Source organism: Pimephales promelas, chromosome 22 (genome assembly GCF_988280905.1).
Source record: "Pimephales promelas chromosome 22, fPimPro1.hap1.1, whole genome shotgun sequence".
NCBI lineage: Eukaryota > Metazoa > Chordata > Actinopteri > Cypriniformes > Leuciscidae > Pimephales > Pimephales promelas.
The window spans coordinates 28,910,007-28,929,715 of record NC_142790.1 but is presented as its reverse complement, the minus strand read 5'-3'; the positions used below and the strand labels follow the sequence as shown (position 1 = coordinate 28,929,715).

The 19,709-nt window shown below is 34.0% G+C and overlaps 1 protein-coding gene across 2 annotated transcripts in view; it reads left to right on the top strand.

The window, feature by feature from the left end:
- The window catches only part of scn5lab (sodium channel, voltage gated, type V-like, alpha b), a 144,789-nt gene that overhangs the window by 122,394 nt on the left and 2,686 nt on the right, over positions 1–19,709 (top strand). The window contains exons 19-28 of one of the 2 annotated variants that reach the window (XM_089125951.1): positions 703–857; positions 3,957–4,130; positions 6,417–6,539; positions 6,851–6,973; positions 12,144–12,416; positions 14,678–14,731; positions 14,814–14,951; positions 15,042–15,146; positions 15,402–15,672; positions 16,741–19,709. The exon at positions 16,741–19,709 is cut by the window's right edge and continues 2,686 nt beyond it. In XM_089125951.1, the coding sequence (XP_088982077.1) occupies positions 703–857; positions 3,957–4,130; positions 6,417–6,539; positions 6,851–6,973; positions 12,144–12,416; positions 14,678–14,731; positions 14,814–14,951; positions 15,042–15,146; positions 15,402–15,672; positions 16,741–17,981 (2,657 nt within the window). In that variant the 3' untranslated portion in view covers positions 17,982–19,709. The remainder of the gene's footprint in view (positions 1–702; positions 858–3,956; positions 4,131–6,416; positions 6,540–6,850; positions 6,974–12,143; positions 12,417–14,677; positions 14,732–14,813; positions 14,952–15,041; positions 15,147–15,401; positions 15,673–16,740) is intronic. The other variant, XM_089125950.1, reaches the window with a different exon arrangement.

Here is a 19,709-nt window from a genome sequence, read left to right as displayed (position 1 = left end):
ATTAGGGCTGTGCAAAAGTTAATTGCGATTAATCGCATCCAAAATAAAAGTCTGTGTTTACATAATATAGTTGTGTGTGCTGTATATAATTATTTTGTATATATAAATACCTATGCATGCATGTATATATTTAAGAATTATTTGCGCTTAAATTCTGTATATATATAAAAATACATAATCTATATTATATGAATATAAATATTTTATATAGGAATAACACATTTTCTTAAACATATACATGCATGTGTGTGTATTTATATATACAAAATAATTATATACAGCACACACAAATATACTATGTAAACACAGACTTTTATTTTGGATGCGATTAATCGCAATTAACTTTTGCACAGCCCTAATAAATATATAAAAGTTTAATAAATAAAAAAAATGTTTAATCAATATATAAAGTAATAATATAAAATAAAAAAATATTAGTTGAAAAACTTAAACTAAACAAAAATTTGAAATGTGGCCTTGCCAAGTTGTATCACTAAAATTGTTGACAATATATATATATATATATATATTAAGAATAAAACAACAAAAGCATATAATGAAATTACAAAAAAAATGTATACAAAAATGAACATGAACACTAAAAATATAAATATGAAAATAAAATCTAAATCAAACTATGAATAACAATGAGCTGATTGAATGCATAATTAATGAGTGATATTAATGCTGGTGTTCCCGCAGTGTGTGTCCGCCACTTTAAGTGCTGTGACGTCAACACGTCGGAGGGTCTGGGCCGGGCCTGGTGGCGTCTGAGGAAGACGTGTTACCAGATCGTGGAGCACAGCTGGTTCGAGACCTTCATCATCTTCATGATCCTCCTCAGCAGTGGAGCGCTGGTGAGCTTCACGTCACACTCACAAATCATCACTTACACACACTCATGTCGTTCCAAACCTGTTAGACTTGTGTTCATCTTCCAAACACTGTCAAGTGTTATACGCTGCACTTTTATCACCAGACTTGTATTTTCAGTATAAGGGAATTTACCATAATAAATGTCTTAACAAATGAATTTATTACACATTTTTAGCGTAATAATTTTAGCAGATTGACTAAATGAGTTATTTTTTAATAATAGACATGAATGAAGATATTTTTATGTAATGTAAGAGATTTGTGTCAGTCCGGTGAGGCTCATTCTCATGTGACGCAGCGACAAAATCAAAAAGCTTCATTTCTTTTCGACTGAAGAAAGAAAAACATGAAAATCTCGGATGGCGTCAAAGTGCATTAAGACAAAATGTTGTTTAAATATGCAAATGATGCATTATCAAATTAAATATGCATTAATTTGCATACATTTCCAGAACAGCTTCAATCTGAGCATCAAAACGATTGTTTAATTTTGATAATTGTTTAATATTCGAGGTAAAGAGGTTTTGTATCCTCTGTTTACCATAAATCAGAAAATGCATATTATAAAAACATGTTTTTAGGAATATAAACCTGGCAATATGAACGAACCTTCAGATGATATGTATAAATCTGTAAAGTCACATGTTCTGAAAGCCAAAACAGTGTGTGTGCTTAAAGAGCCTGTGGGAAGGAGCCAGAGAAGATAATTCACTGACCTCAGGACAGCTTTCCCTCATGTGCAGATGTCAGCGTACGTTAATCTACACCGACACGTGTTATAATCCCACTCACAGCCTCGGTTTAGGACTAAACTAACATTGGTGTTCATTTGTCGCCTGACTTTTTGTGTTTATCGAGTGAAAAGGACGACAGTGAGACTGAAATGCAGCGCATTCTTGCTTTATTAAGCAGTTATTGCTCAAAAATGGACTTTCATTATTGCATTAATGCTTCATTGAGGAAATATTATCTATTTGGCTCATTAGATAATGTGCATTAAAATAGTTTCATATAAGACAATTTTATATGGATGATTAAATGAAATAAATTCAGCGAAGATGCATTAAATTGATCAAAAGTGATCAGTATATTTATATTTCATCCTGAAAATCCTGAAAAGTAAAATCTATCTCGGTTTCCATTAAAAATGCACTTTGTTTCAACATTGATTATAATCATGAAAGGGGTGACACTGAAGACTGGAGTAAAGATGCTAAAAATTCAGCTTTGCATTGCAGGAATAAATTACATTTTAAAACATATTCACAATGAAAACACTGATTTGAAATTGTAATAATATCTCACAATATTACTGTATTTTTAACTAAATAAATGCAGACTTTAAAAAAAAAAAAAAAAAAAATCTCACCAACCCCAAACTTTTGAACAGTACTAGTGTATATGTGTAGCTACTATAATGTTTAATGCATTAATGAAGGAATGTTATTATACTTGTAATCTTTACTGTAATATGATATAATTCGATTTATTATAACATGCACTGATGAGGCATGACAATACGAAGCAAATGTGTTCGGTGTTGACTTTAAGCATTACCAGTTCTGACTTTGTGGGATTATGCACAACACAGCAAACAGCATATTCCCACCGCTGCATAATGTTATATAACACTGGTGATTTCCTTAAAGAGCCTGTGTGTGTGACTCCCAGAGAGGGCCGAATGCCAGTGTTGGGTGCCAGGTGTGTGTCGAGCCGCTGGTATTTTAGTGGCATTTACCAGCAGCTTCAGCGGGCAGCTGTTCTTTAGACGTGCGCTTGAAGGATTACACTGGGAAACAGAAAGTAAGCAGAAAAGGAGAAACTGCAGAGTCGGCATAAACCAGTGGAGAGTCTGCTGGACGCAGATGTTTGCCTGGACGTCGCATGTGCAGTACAAGCGCTCAGACAAACACACGGCACACTTAATACAGAGGCAAATACATCATGCAACAATAAAAATGTCTCATTTGCTCATAATGTTGGTCCAGACCTGGAATTGGATACTGTTAACCAAAGCTAAAATCATAAAAACTATGAAAAATAAATATTTTTGTTACTTGAAATAAAAATATCGTTAACTGAACAATATATATTAGGGCTGTGCAAAAGTTAATTGCGATTAATCACATCCAAAATAAAAGTCTGTGTTTACATAATATATTTGTGTGTGCTGTATATAATTATTTTGTATATATAAATACCTATATATATTTAAGAATTATTTGCACTTAAATGACATAAAACATAATCTATATTATATAAATATAAATATTTTATATATGAATAACACATTTTCTTAAATATATACATGCATGTGTGTGTATTTATATATACAAAATAATTATATACAGCACACACAAATATATTATGTAAACACAGACTTTTATTTTGGATGCGATTACTCTCAATTATTTTTTGCACAGCTCTAATATATATTATTATTATTTTATAATATATATAAATATAATATAATATATGTATAATAATATAAATATTTTAATATATTTATTATAATTATTGAAAATTTATTAAAACTATGACGTACTTAAAAAAAGACTAAAACGTTAGTAATTAAAAAAAAACATTCAAAATGCAATCTCAATCATACTAAATTAACACTCGTCAAAACCAGGATTATTATCATTAACTAAAACTATTACCATTAAAAGGACATTTTCGTTACTTGAAATAAAAATAAACTTAAATTTATTTTTTCACATAGAAACATTTCTCATTTTTATATAGTTGACTAAAGTAGCTAAAACTGAAAAAAAATAAAAAAATAATGCCTTTTTTTTAAAATGGCACAAACAGAACTGAATGATAACAGAAAACATAAAAGTCAAAACCTTAATATTAAAATGATGCTAAATGAAAACGGTTAACAAACTCGAATGACTGTCTTTCTTTCTAACATGCTCATCAGATATAAACACCACTGCTTTTCTGTCACAAGCTCGTCTCTGTCTTCGTAATACTGACAGAATGAACAGATGAAGGTCTGGAGAAGTCTTCCTCACCCTGTGTGTGTGTGTGTGTGTGTGTGTGCTTTCCTAACACTCTGCTTCTTCTGTTGAAAGGCATTTGAAGACATCTACATTGAACAGAGGAAAGTGGTCAAAGTGGTGCTTGAGTACGCAGACAAGATCTTCACCTACATCTTCATCTTAGAGATGAGTCTGAAGTGGATCGCCTACGGTTTCAAGAAATACTTCACCAACTACTGGTGCTGGCTGGACTTCCTCATCGTGGACGTAAGTGCTTTTCCCAGTGTCTAACAGCGGCCGTAGTGCTTTACTATCAAACATTTAAGATCTCAGGAAGATTCAATGGGGAGAATAACTTTTATGTTATATAATAATCAAATACATGCGTGAGTGTTATCAAAAGATCGTTTATAATAATTGTCTTATTGTTTTGCTGTTGTTCAGTGATACGGTGCCGTTTGTTTTGGTCCTGTATTTCAGTTCATCACAATCTCATTAGTGTCATTAGTAGACATATTTGGCTTGGCTGATTCGATGTCAATTTATGCACAACTTTTAAAACAAAGTGTTCAGGTTCAAATATTGAATGCATATAGGTTAATTTTAATATTGAGTGCTTTTAAAGTATTGCACATTAAAGTAATACAAAAAATCGATAATTTGTTGTTTTCTTTGAAAGAGTTAGTCCAAAAAATATTTTAATGTTTATTGAATCATTATCAAAACATAAAAAATGTTTTTTCTATATTTTCTATAAAAAGTTGCATTTCTATATTTGTGGTAGAGAATTCCTTGTCTATTCAATTACTGTGACCAAAGAGCCAAAACAAGCACAGCTGCATCACTGTTCAGATACTGCACTGTAATTCACTGTTTCATAGTGAACAATCTTTATACTGTGCTTTTATAAATATGGATTTGAGTTTTATATATGTGGTTGAATACGTATATACTGGTGAGGAGGGCTAAAGGTAAAGAGTGTAATTATTTTTGATGTTAAAATACTTTCTCATATCTGTTTGGTGATTTAAGAGTTGGAGAAATAACACACTTCATCTGACATGAAATGTATAAAATGTGCTTAAAATGTATATTTTTAGAACAGAAAGAATTTAAAAAATTGAGTTGCAAGTTTTCGTAATTATGCATTATATAAGTTAATATGCGTACAATTCCAGAACAAATATCTGAACATTGGATAAAAACAGGTTTAAAATACTTGTTTGATTTGGTTGACATATTAGAGTTAACGTTTTTTACTGAGGGGATTTTTTGATTTCTCTTTTTATCACTCCATAAATCAGAAAAAAACGTAATTTAAAAAAAAAAAGTACTTTTTAAAAAAGTACTTTATTTTCACCATACTTTCAGGAATAAAAAATTAGGCAAATTATATATAAACAAACCCCTCAGTAAAAACCTTCAGAATATAGAGAGGAATAAAACTGTAAATTTTGGTGAATATAAGTGTTTCTGAAGTGAAGGAAAAACTCATTTTGGGAAACAGCCTTTAAATATATGAACTGAAATTGAAATCTACAGACACAAATAGATAAATAACAATAAAATAAACACTTAAAAGTACATTTTGGATGTCTTTCCACTAATCTGAAACAACACATTGTGAAAAGTCAAATAGCCCCAAATCTCACAATTGACTTGTTTTAAAAAATAATTTAATTTATATTATATATGTATATATGTTTTAGACACAAGTCATTTTAATGCCGTTTAAATGTGTCCTATTAGAATAATATGAAAAAAAAATAGGTAAAGTACATTCAAAGCCACTAAATGCACATGAAATGCATTTACTTTGACATTGAAATATTTTTTTTTTTACATTTAATTTGTAGTGAACATAATGTTTTAGGTTTTAATATTTGGAATATATTAAATAAAGTGCATTCAAAACTGGCAAATGCACATGAAATGCATTTACACTGGCATTGAAATTTCCATTTGATTAATATGAATAATAGGAAATTCATGCGAAACTCTAAACAAACTATAATTCATGAAATGCATTTACTTTGACATTTTAATTTGTAGTGAATATCATATTTTAGGTTCAAAATATTTGATGTATTGTAAATTAATAGTGAAAGGTTCTTAGAAGATTTTATCATATTTGAATATGAAATGTATACAATTTTAATGTTTTGAAAATCACAAGTGCATTCAAAACTGCTAAATGCACATTTAATGCATTTACATTGAAATTCCCATTGGATTAATATGAATAATATGAAATTCATGAGAAACTCTAAACATTGACTCATTTACTTTGACATTGAAATATTTTTTACATTTAATTTGTAGTGAATATCATATTTTAGGTTCAAAATATTTGATGTATTGTCAATTAATAGTGAAAGGTTCTTATCATATTTGAATATGAAATATATACAATTTTAATGTTTTGAAAATCACAAGTGCATTCAAAACTGCTTAATGCACATTTAATGCATTTACATTGAAATTCCCATTGGATTAATATGAATAATATGAAATTCATGAGAAACTCTAACTAAACGAATTCAATTCATACAGGTTTCAGTGATTGGTCTGGTGGCAAGTGCGTTCAATTATGACCAAATGGGAACCATGCGTGTTCTCCGGACTCTCCGGGCGCTCCGGCCTCTCCGCGCCGTCTCTCGCTTTGCTGGGATGAGGGTAAGACCCGCTCCGAACGGGCCCGAGTCTGAGTGTGCTCACTAGACGGCTCAAAGATGCCCACTAAACTGCCCTTCAGTCCTTAACAGGTCAAAGAGTCGGGAGAACACAATGACGACATTTATCACTGGCAGATCCGGCTTTGATCGCTGGAACTGGGTTTCCAAGAAAACGAATCCCGATTAATCCTGATTTTTCCTCGCAGCACAGAGCAGAAGCGTGTGTTTTCCTTCCTCAGGACTGTCGCAGGTGTGTTTTATTAACGCTGCATTTGTATCTTCTCTTTGTCCTCGGCTCTGTGTCACTCATAGGTGTCTCTAGTAAGCCTCGTAGCAAACACACTCGGATACTCCGACTTTGCTGCCATCAAATCTCTGCGAACGCTCAGAGCGCTCAGGCCGCTGCGAGCGCTGTCCCGGTTTGAAGGCATGAGGGTAAGATATACTCGTCTCTCTGTCACATCTGTGAATGCTCCATTTCCAGAGGCCTTTTCTCTCTTTTTGTGCTCGGAGACAGGCAGTTTCACAAAATAAATAAATAAATAAAAATAGGGAATTTGCTGAGGACAGAAAAACAAATATTGAAACGACATTTTCAGAAGTTTCACAAGTCTTTTCTTAAACCAGCCTGAGGGGGTTTTAAGGTCAAACACTCTTAAAAATAAAGTTGATTTTACCATTTTTGGTTCCCCAAAGAAGCTTTCACCGATCATTTCTTAAAAGAACCATTTTTTCTTAGTGCCACGAACATTTTATTTCAGTTTTTCTCGATTGCCTAAACACATTTCTTGACAAATCCATTACGTCTCTCCCAGTTCCCCAAACATTTCAGGTCAAAATGAAGCTCTACACTCAACCTTGCCCTCAGACATCACCCACAAGCCCTCACAACACACACACACAGACTACAACATAGTCTCACACACTGGTGCAATAAATCCATAATATTTCCAAAACTGGTAAGTTAAGTTGCTTGTGTTTCCCCAGTTTCATGAACACAAAAGACAACCAATGGATACATTTGCACATGTTTTATTACTTAATGTACTGTAATCAAACCAGACCAACTAAACACTTTATGCTGGTTTAAGCAGGGTTACTATGTTAATCTGCTAATTAATTACATTCGATTGTTTTAATAGCTGATGAAATGATCTTTCACTCAAAAAAAAAAAAAATTCAACCAAAAATCTCATAGTAATGGTAAAAACTGTTTATACATCATGGTACACTCTCAGAAAAAAAGGTACAAAAGCTGTCACTGGGGCTGTACCTTTTCAAAAGGTACACTTTTATACCCAAAGGCCTTAACACCTAAAATGTACATATTAGCACCTAAAATATACATATTAGGACCTAAAATAGACATATTAGCTCCTGAAATGTACATATTAACACTATAAAATGTACATATTAGCACCTAAAATGTACATACTAACACCTAAAATGTACATATTAGCACCTAAAATAGACATATTAGCTCCTGAAATGTACATATTAACACTAAAAATGTACTTATTAGCACCTAAAATGTCCATATTAGTACCTAAAATGTACATATTAGCACCTGAAATGTGCATATTAGCACCTAAAATGGACAAAAGTTTACCTTTTGAAAAGGTACAGCCCCAGTAACCGCTTTTGTACCTTTTTTCTGAGAGTGTAATGTTTGTTGTAATTTATGCTGATATTAATAAAAATGCTGATATTAGTAAATTTAAATTAATGAGAATTTAATGAGAATCACCATTAAGAATAACAAAAAAGTTTCATTGTTATAAATAATGAGACAATGCACAACATTTTTTTTAAATTAATTTAATTTATACAAAGTGTAAATGTTTTTTTTGAGTGAAATGTGACGTGCTTTCATGATATTTACCCCATCAGCCCAACATGATCATCTTTTTGTTTGTGTTTATTAACTTCCATCCACCAATCCCCCAGTAGTTCCATTAACCCACATCTGAACGTCCTCCTGATGTGAAGTGTTTCTTACAGCATTAGTGGTTGCTTTAAAAGCTGCTTCCATCTCGGGGATATTCTCACTGCACTTTTGTTTAATCAAATTTGATCCGTTTCATCTTCATGCAGACTGACTCTGAAGGGAGACGTCTCGGTTTCTGCTGGAGAAATGGGAAAGACTTTCCAGTATTGGGAGATAAACGGGGATTATTTTGTCATAAAGTCCTTATAAAATTACATAATTAATGCAGTGACATTTTGAGTGGATTTTAATCAAATAAAGAATAACTGCATATAAATGTAAAATAATTAAAATATTACATAATACAGTGACCTTTTGAGCAGATTCTAATTATTTAAGAATAAAATATATAACTATAACTTATTATTATTAAATGATCGTTTTATACGTCTACTGTCTCTAAAAATTGTGTTAGCATTTAAAAAAACTGGAATAAACAATCTGAACTATCTGCATTTTCTTGTTTTCAGTGTTACTTTTACAGTGTTATATTCTTTTCCTTCTCTTGTATTAATTTGTTTGATTTCCTACCAGTATTACAGGGTGTTACTGTGACGTGTGTGTACAGTAGTGTGTGTGCTGTGGTAGATTATTAAACAGACTGAATGAGGAGAAACAGCCCGATGATGAAGCTAGTTTCTGTCCGCTGGGAAACACCATCAGTATTCTGGATAATTGAATGTCAAAAATGTGCTTTTAGCATGTGGGAAGCCAGTGCCGCCTCGCCGCCCGCTTGTTCTCTTCATCACTCACCCACTCAGTGTTATCTTCATCTTCATCCAGACAACACCATGTGCATAAGCCGACACGCTGTGCTGGAATTTTATCATACAGCACATTTCATCCACAGTCATATTTCAGCCAATTAAACATTTAAGAACATAAACATGCAGAAAAATAAAAGTTTGATTTAAAATGGATTAAAGAAACATGGAAGCTTGTTTTCACCATGGCATTTAGAAAAGGTCATTGGTATACAACACAAAATGTATAAAAATGTACAAACTTAGAATATTGAAAAAAAGGAAGAATAGTGAGATGTAAACTTAGAATATTGAAATTTTTTTTAGAATAGTGACATTTAAACTTAGAATATTGAAAAAAGGAAGAATAGTAAGATGTAAACTTAGAATATTGAAAAAAATTTAGAATAGTGACATTTAAACTTAGAATATTGAAAAAAAGGAAGAATAGTAAAATGTAAACTTAGAATATTAAAATAAAAATTTAGAATAGTGACATTTAAACTTAGAATATTGAAAAAAAAATGGAATAGTGACATTTAAACTTAGAATATTGAAAAAAATAGAATAGTGACATTTAAACTTAGAATATTGAAAAAAAGGATATTGAAAAAAAGGCAGAATAGTAAGATGTAAACTTAGAATATTAAAATAAAAATGTAGAATAGTGACATTTAAACTTAGAATATTGAAAAAAAATTAGAATATTGACATTTAAACTTAGAATATTAAAAAAAGGAAGAATAGTTACATTTAAACTTAGAATATTGAAAAAATAGAATAGTGACATTTAAACTTAGAATATTGAAAAAATAGAATAGTGACATTTAAACGTAGAATATTGAAAAAAAATAGAATAGTGACATTTAAATTTAGAATATTGAAAAAAGGAAGAATAGTGAGATGTAAACTTAGAATATAAAAAACCCGTCAGAATAGTGAGATGTAAACTTAGAATATTAGTCACAATTCTTAGAAAAAAGTCATAATAGTGAGAAAAAAAATCTGAATTGCAAGAATTCTGAGGGGAAAACGTCAGAATAGTGAGATTTAAACTTAGAATATAAAAAACCCCATCAGAATAGTGAGATGTAAACTTAGAATATTGAAAAAAAGAAAGAATTGCGATATTTAAACTTCGAAATTTTAAACAAATTCAGACTTGGGAGATATAAACGTAGAATTCTGAAAAAAAAAATTCAGAAAAGTGAGATGTAAACTTAGAATATTAGTCATAATTCTTAGAAAAAAGTCATAATAGTGAGAAAAATCAGAATTGCAAGATATAAAAGAATTCTGAGAGAAAAAGTCATAAAAGTGAGATATAAATTTAGAATTAAGAGAGAGAGAAAAAAACAGAATTCTGAGGAAAAAAAGTCAGAATTGCAAGATTTAAACCCCTGAGAAAAGAAGTCAGAATAGTGAGATGTAGGCTAAACTTTGTCAGAACTGTGAGATGTAAACTCGAGTTTATAACTTGCAAGTGTGAGATCAAAAGTGGCAATTATCTTTTCAAAATGTTGTCCCGTGGCGGAAACAAGCTTCCATAAAGAAATAACAAGAAATCAATCAAAAAGAAATATGCTTATGTTCTGGTACAGTGTGATTTGCTGTTAGTCTGCAGTTCTGTCCAGCGCCAGCAACAGCAAATTGAATGGCATTGGTTTAGATTTGCACGCTCAGTGAAAGTGCGTCTGAGAGGCGAGGAATTCCCCGTCCGCTGGCCATAAATCTGGAAAATCATATTAAACTTCACACGCTTTAGAGCGACAGCAGAGAGACGTGCTCACACACACATACACACACACACACACACACAGCTAAACCCGCTGAATGAGTCTCAGCACTTTTACATCCAGCTAATATTTCCTGCATGTTGACGATGATGTGGTGTTTGTGATTATTCCTAGGCTTATTTCATACAGTGTTCAGAAAAATGTGTGCATGTGCAGCATGATATTTAATATTTATCTGCAAATCTCACGAAACCTGTCGAGGATGTTTCATTTCAGCCTGAAATAAATGAAGCCTATTTGTTTTCCATTTATGTTGCATTTAAATCAAAATATTTAGGCCTAAATCTAATGCTTATGTATTTGAATTGGATAAAAATTTTCATCAATTTATGCTGATTCTAGGAAATTGAAATAAACAATATGTTTATGTGCAATGAACCAAATGCATTGAAATTTTATATGCAATTACAAAGACTTGTTTTGCATTACAGTAATGAGCATTTTCACAATGAGGCTTTTTGTCATAAAAATAACGTTTTATTGATTATTTTTTGTTAAAATTACTTAAATTAAAGTTAAAAGCAATGATTTAAATAATATTCTAAAAATGTCAAATCTAATATGCATTTTCATTATTAAACTAAAAAAGTGTCCAAAAAACTGATTTTCATGCAAATTATGAAGAGAAATGTGATGTAGACTTGACAGCTTTGGTGAGATTCACTGTTAAATGGGCAAAAATATTATTTGATGCATTGTAAATTAACAGTCAAAGATTCTTAGAAGATTTTTAAATATGAAATTTACATGATTTTAATGTTTAGAATATATTAAATCAACTGCTAAATGCCCATAAAATGCATTCACAATGGCATTGAAATACTTTTTTTAATTGAAATTGTAGTGAACTCATATCCCCTGATGCATTTACTCCTGTAGAGTTCAGCTTTTAATAATGTTCATGTTTTATGAATGGCTGTAAATGACATTTAAATCGCCTCACGTCACGAGTTTGAGATCGCTGACACGAAAGCATAAATGCCAATCGCCAAAGGCCATTCATAAATCAGGAGCAGAGCTGGACTGACAGCGCCTGGTGTGTGTCGATGCTGCTCTGAAGTGTGTGTTGTGTTCTCCAGGTGGTGGTGAACGCTCTGATCGGGGCGATCCCGTCCATCATGAACGTCCTCCTGGTGTGTCTGATCTTCTGGCTCATCTTCAGCATCATGGGGGTCAACCTGTTCGCCGGGAAGTTCGGGCGCTGCGTCAACAGAACCGGCTTCATCTACAACGCTTCCGACATCAACAACAAGTCCGAGTGCCTGGAGATGAACAACACACAGTTCTACTGGACCAAAGTCAAAGTCAACTTCGACAACGTGGGCGCAGGGTACCTCGCTCTCCTGCAAGTGGTGAGCTTCACACTCGTCAACATACAGGCGACGTCGGACAGCTTTAGGAAATCATTGCAATTATTATTTGTAACTTTAAAGATGGACAAGTACGGGTGACGTGAAAAATCTATTAAAATATTTAGTTTTATTTAGGAGCAATAAAAAAAGTTGAGTTGTCAACACTATCTCACGCCCAATTCGTACGAATTCGACGAATGATTTAAAAGTGTCTAATTCGTACTAATTTGTACGGTTTGTCTAAACCCACGTGATGGTTAGGTTTAGGGGCGGGGTAAGGGGTAGGTCATTCGTACGAATTCATACGAATTGGCCAATTCGTAAAATATGTACGATTTATCAAAATCGAGTGAGGTTGTATGAATTGTTACGAATTAGCCACTTTTTAATCATTCGTCGAATTCGTACGACTTGGTCGTGAGATCGGGTTGGAGTTGCTCATTACTGTAATGCAAAATAAGTAAATATGAATATAACAAGATTTACATATTTTAATTGCATATAAAATTTCCATGCATTTGAAATACACAGTTTTAACATAAACTAATAAACATAATTTGTGTTTTGGGGGTGGCACGGAAAAGTTGACTTTTTATAGTTTATGATAAACTTTCCCTCTATGATGGTTAAATGATGCAGTTTTTTTTACTGTAAATTTCTGCGATCCGTCGTTGGGTTTCTTCCGTTCACTTCCCAGCTCTGTGTGTCCGAGAGCGCGGATCAATGGAGATTATATTTAGGCTTTATCCCGAACTTTGTCTCAGCGAGAGCTTGTGCACTTCATTCTTCAGTTGAACTTAGTTGATGCAGTCGCCTAGCAACAGGTCACCTGACCCCTGCCGTCCCCTGCACTGGACTGCGCCCAGACCTGTCACTAATGACCAGTAACAACAGAACAGAGCGACCGGAGGATTCACATGTGTGCCTAATTAATTAAGCGTCTCTCTCCTGCTTTTATTAGGAATCTCATTCTTGATCAGTACAAACGATCTAGAGATAACAAGAGCAGAAGTACAAGGAAGTATTAGGAATCTTTTGAACTCTCGAACTGGATGTGCATGTGATACATTGGACAAGTATCGCCGACATAAACAATACATACAAAATATTTATAGTTAAAATTGAAAAATTAAATATATTGTGATATAATTTAGTTTGATTCGTATTTTAATGCATATAAAACATACAGTTTTCATGTGTTTCTTAATAATTAGAATATAAATTCGATTATACTTAAAAATATGTTATGCAAGTATGAGGGACATGAAAAATGTATAAAACATATTAAGTAACTGAAAATAAAATAAATACATTTTTGATATCATATTATTTCAATGGATATAAAATAAACAATTTTCATGGCAGCTTACTAATTGAAACATATATTAGATTGTACTTTTTTATTATTTAAATTAATTAAATTATTAATTACATTTTGCAAAGCATGTTGTTTAATATTTATCTGCCAATCTCACGAAACCTGTCGAGGATGTTTCATTTCAGCCCAAAATATATTTTAGAAAATTACATAAATAATTAATTATAATAACATAATTATTTTTAACTTTAAGTTGGAAAAGTATTGGTGACATGAACATTTTTATTTTCACCCATGCACTGAAAAAAATAATATGCTTTACCTAATCAATAAAATTGTGGCAACATATTACAAGCAATATTATTAATTAAATTGTACAAATTAGAATTAATTAGAATATTAATTTGATTAACTATTACTCAATTCTACTTTGTTCAATTTAATAAATAATATTGCTTGTAATCTGTTGCCCCAATTTTATTGATTAGATAAAGCATATTCATTTTTACATTTTTTTTATTTTTATTCAACCCAGTTTTTCAGATTAATAATTATATATATATATATATATATATATATATAAAAATTAATAAAACTATTGGTGACATGAAAAAAGTATACACATATTTATATAAAAATGTCACCCACACCTTTTCAAGTTAAAGTTAAAAATAATCATTTAAATTAATATTAAAAATAAAGCATTTATGTGAATGTATCTTAATTTAAGTCGGCATGAAACAGAAGTTGCGCTCATATTTTATTCTCTATTGTTTCGTATATATCCGAGTGAATCAGATGTGGGCGGGGCTTGATTGTGTCTGTGAGGCATTGATTGGACGGTTGTGGTTTGCTATTGGTGGATCTCCTGTGAGTGACAGGTCATAGCCCCGCCCACGATTAGCAGAAACATGTTTTAACGACCTCTCCTCTTCTTCTCAAGGCCACCTTCAAGGGCTGGATGGAGATCATGTACGCCGCAGTCGACTCGCGATCCGTAAGCACTTCATAAATCCCACATCAAAACGCATATGAAAGTTATGTTTGCGTATGTGAGTGTGTATAATGTGATGAAACAGGTGGAAGAGCAGCCCATCAAAGAGAAGAGCCTGTACATGTACCTGTACTTCGTCATCTTCATCATCTTCGGCTCCTTCTTCACGCTCAATCTCTTCATCGGTGTCATCATAGACAATTTCAACCAACAGAAGCGAAAGATGAGTATTAAAGTCATAAGGGTGTGCGTTTGATTATGAGTGTGATGTCGACGGGGATGATAACAGCGGTGTGTGTGTATGTGTGTGTACTTAGGTGGACAGGACATCTTCATGACAGAAGAACAGAAGAAATATTATAATGCCATGAAGAAACTGGGATCCAAGAAACCGCAGAAACCGATCCCACGACCTCCTGTGAGTAACTTACAGACGAGCTCATCATAATCATCATAACCATAATCATAATCTGCTGGCGGGACCAGAAATATATCAGTTTTAGACCTGAGATTATGACTTTACATTATGTTATATTATATGTGGTATAAAGACCATAACAAAAATATACATTTGTCATGACACTCACGCTTTTTCAAAATATTTTAATGATTTAATCATTTTATTATATATATATATATATCTGTGTGTGTGTGTGTGTGTTGATCTCCTCAGAACCCAGTGCAGGGATTCTTCTTCGACCTGGTGTCCAAACAGGCCTTCGACATCATCATCATGTTGCTCATCATCCTCAACATGGTGACGATGATGGTGGAGACGGACGAGCAGTCTCCCAGCGTCGAGTACATCCTCTACTACATCAACCTGGCCTTCATCGTGGTCTTCACCGCCGAGTGCATCCTGAAGATCATCGCTCTGCGCTGCTACTTCTTCACCGTCAGCTGGAACATCTTTGACTTTGTGGTCGTCATCCTCTCCATTGTGGGTAAGGACACAATACTTCAATAAATGAAAGCTCTTCAAGTATTTCTCGAAAAATATTTTTATTTTAAAAAAATCTAGTTATTAAACATATTTACACTTTTTGTGTAAATTGTAAATTAGGTTGGGTATGTGTTGGATGAAAATGTATTTAAAAAAAAAGTTGTTATTAAAAAGTATATTTTTAAAAATGTAAAATTTTTATATTATTCAATATTATGCATCTTCTAATTATTTAAATGACCATGAAATATAATATTTTCATGCCACCTACACTTTTTCCAGCTTAATAATTAAAATATATGGTAGAATGTTAATTTTTAAAATATATTATTTAATTTTTTGTACATTGTTACTAATCCAAATTATGGTTAAAAATAATATAGTTATTAAATTATAGTTAAAAATCCAATGTTTAATACTATGCATCTTTAAATAATTTTATAAAAAAAGCTATTAATGTAATCAATCAAATTAAATGTAAACTGTGAATGACATAAAAAATGTACACGCATATTTATAAAAAATAAACATATTTTAGAAATATATTACTTTATTCATAATTGTTTCATGTCACCCACGAACGTTCAACGTAATGTTAAATACTATTATCAGATACAACTTGTGATTTTAAAAATGTAGAAATAAACTAAAATCAATAAATGCAAACCAGCAATAAGTTTTATTATAGTTTTCTTAAGATTTTGATTAATTTATATAAGCTTGTTTATATATATATATATATATATATATATATATATATATATATAAATTTTAAATCTGTTAAGTGCTTTTTCATTATTTTTTCTTTTATTTATTTTTTTTTCATTTTTTTTATATTGCTATTTTGGTTTAACTTATTTTTAATCCATTTTCAGTTTTAGTTTCTATTATTTTAGAGCTTATTTCACTAATTTCAGATTATTTCCAAGGCCGTTTCTAATTTTTCTAACTAATACGAACATTTGATTTAATTTCAGCTTTGGTGGAAACGGTTAATAGTTTTAAATCTCTAGAGTTAGTAGACGTCGTCAGCGGACGAGCTCTAATCCGTGTGTCTTCCTCACGGCAGGGATCGTTCTGGCGGACATCATCGAGAAGTACTTCGTCTCGCCGACGCTGTTCCGCGTGATCCGCTTGGCTCGGATCGGTCGGATCCTCCGGCTCATCCGCGGGGCGAAGGGAATCCGCACGCTACTCTTCGCCTTGATGATGTCTCTCCCCGCGCTCTTCAACATCGGCCTCCTCCTCTTCCTCGTCATGTTCATCTACGCCATCTTCGGCATGGCTAACTTCGCCTACGTCAAGAAGCAAGGCGGCATCGACGACATGTTCAACTTCGAGACGTTCGGGAACAGCATGATCTGCCTTTTCCAGATCACGACCTCCGCCGGCTGGGATAACCTCCTCAACCCCATCCTCAACAACTCTCCCGAGGAGTGCGACCCGGACGTGCCTCACACCGGGACTAACGCTCGGGGAAACTGCGGGAACCCTTCCGTGGGAATCACTTTCTTCGTGACCTACATCATAATCTCGTTTCTGATCGTGGTGAACATGTACATCGCGATCATCCTGGAGAACTTCAGCGTGGCGACGGAGGAGAGCACCGAGCCGCTGAGCGAGGACGACTTCGAGATGTTTTACGAGGTCTGGGAGAAGTTCGACCCGGAAGCGACGCAGTTCATCGAGTACTCGAAACTGTCGGACTTCGCGGACACGCTTTCCGAGCCGCTGCGAATCGCCAAACCCAACAAAATCAAGCTGATCAACATGGACTTGCCGATGGTGAGCGGAGACAAGATCCACTGCCTCGACATCCTCTTCGCCTTCACCAAACGCGTTCTGGGCGAGTCGGGAGAAATGGACGCTCTTAAGCAGCAAATGGAGGAGAAGTTCATGATGGCGAACCCGTCGAAGATCTCGTACGAGCCGATAACGACGACTCTACGGCGGAAGCAAGAGGACGTATCGGCTACCATGATCCAGCGCTCGTATCGCCGGCACTTACTGCGACGGCAGATGAAACAAGCCTCGTTACTTTACCGTCAGATCAACATGGCGGACGCCGACAAAGACGACGACAGTTTGCCGGAGAACGAAGGCCTTATAGTCGCCATGATAATGGAGAACTACGCCACCGAAGCCGAAGTCACGGAGACGCTGTCGGCTACGTCTTCTCCGCCGTCGTACGATAGCGTGACGCGAGTGACTAGCGAGCTTTTTCACGCTCTAATCCCGGAGGCCACGAACACGGACCTCAGCGAACCCTTTCCAAACACGGACCGAGGAGATCGCGAGACGTTTCTGTGACGCCTTCTTTCCCTTTGTTTACCGAATGTACCATAGCTCACGCGGAAGGTTTTTGTAGACTGTTGAAAATACGGAGGGGAAAGTTGCTCTTTGACCATGCACACCTTCACAGTTTGAATGCATGAATGAGATCCGTAGTTGCGATTAAGTATCACATATAGCACATTTTAATCAGAGGTCTTACTTAAAACGGCGTGATTCCCAAGATTTGAGTCTCCATTTAAACGTTATCCGTCCGTCACACGTTCACACTTCACGCCATCTTGGAAAGCATGACGATTACCTCTTTGTGTGTCGCTAGCGATGAAAAGGCAGCGGTAGTAATCGACGCGGCTGTTTGCACTCTCCGTGTTTTTGCGTTCGGCGACTAGACAAAGACAATCAGACCCGCGCCGGAAACGGTCCCTCGCTTAGCGAACGATTGCACACGCTTCTTTTTGAAACCACACGTTTGTTTCTATTGTGAAGTATTTATTTTGCATGAGATAAACTGCATGGTATGGAGGGGTTAAAAGAACACTTTCTTTTTAAGGCTGAAAATAACTTGTTTTGCACACGTTCAGCAATAATTTGCTACATTTAGGTAGAACGATAACGATATTTATTGGAATTAAAAAGGTGTCAAAGTTTCTACTGTAAGGGCCTCCAGCTGTAACTGGCTTATATTACTAGTGACGATTATAGCACATGTGTTTTTCTATCTCGAGCTGACGATAGGAGATCAGTCCGCTTGGACGCGGGTTGGCAGGTTTGGTGAAGGGCTGTTTTATGTAGCAATAGATCCCAAGTGTGCCTGCTAGAACTAAATCCTGTGTTTATCATTCATCTTTGCTTTTTGTGAATCATCACACCGTTCCTCTGGCGCGACTTTACGGAAATCAAGCACTCGTTTGATGAGAGATTCTTTCAAAGACACCTGCGCTAAATGTTCACTAACTTGGAATTTATCATGCAAATCAATTCATCTCAATCAATTGTGATGCAAGCAAACCTTTCCAGATATCACTACTGTTCAAAAGTTGTTTTTTATTAATATTCTGCAAGCTTGCGTTCGAGTCCTCAAACGTGACGAAGGATTGAAGATTAATGTTTCGACAACACATATAATAATCATAAATGAGTGATTTCTGTTGGATCATCTGAGTAATGATGACACTTTACTGTATATTCACATAGAAAACAGCTGATTTAAATTATACTTGATATATTTTTGATCAAATGGTGACTTTTGAACAGTAGTGACTATGATGCCTCAAACTGATTGATTACGTTCACACGTTGAAAGCGAAGCTCGTGTTTCAGTGTAAAGCGCTGTTGTGTGTCGTCTGACCCGATGAACTGTAAATAAATATCAGATGTCACTGTGTACATTTGCACAGATGAAATGGCTTTCATTTAAAGCGCACACTACATTTACAGCCCTAAAAACACACACAAAGGCTCAGTGGCTTGAATAAACTCAATTGTAAATGCACTTTTTTATGGATTTCTCAGTTTGGGTTTGTTTGCATTACATTTGAACACTTGAACATGTTGATATAGAACGTATTCAGGCTGGATGCAACGCGGTGTAATACATTGAGGCTCATTTGAACATAGTTTCGATGTTACATGCAGTTTAGAATTAATGTATTTTCTTTCTGATAGATTTTGCATCGGGAGTCATTTACTCAGAAACTGAAACTATCTTCATTTTATATGCATCAAATTAAATATGGCGTCTAGACT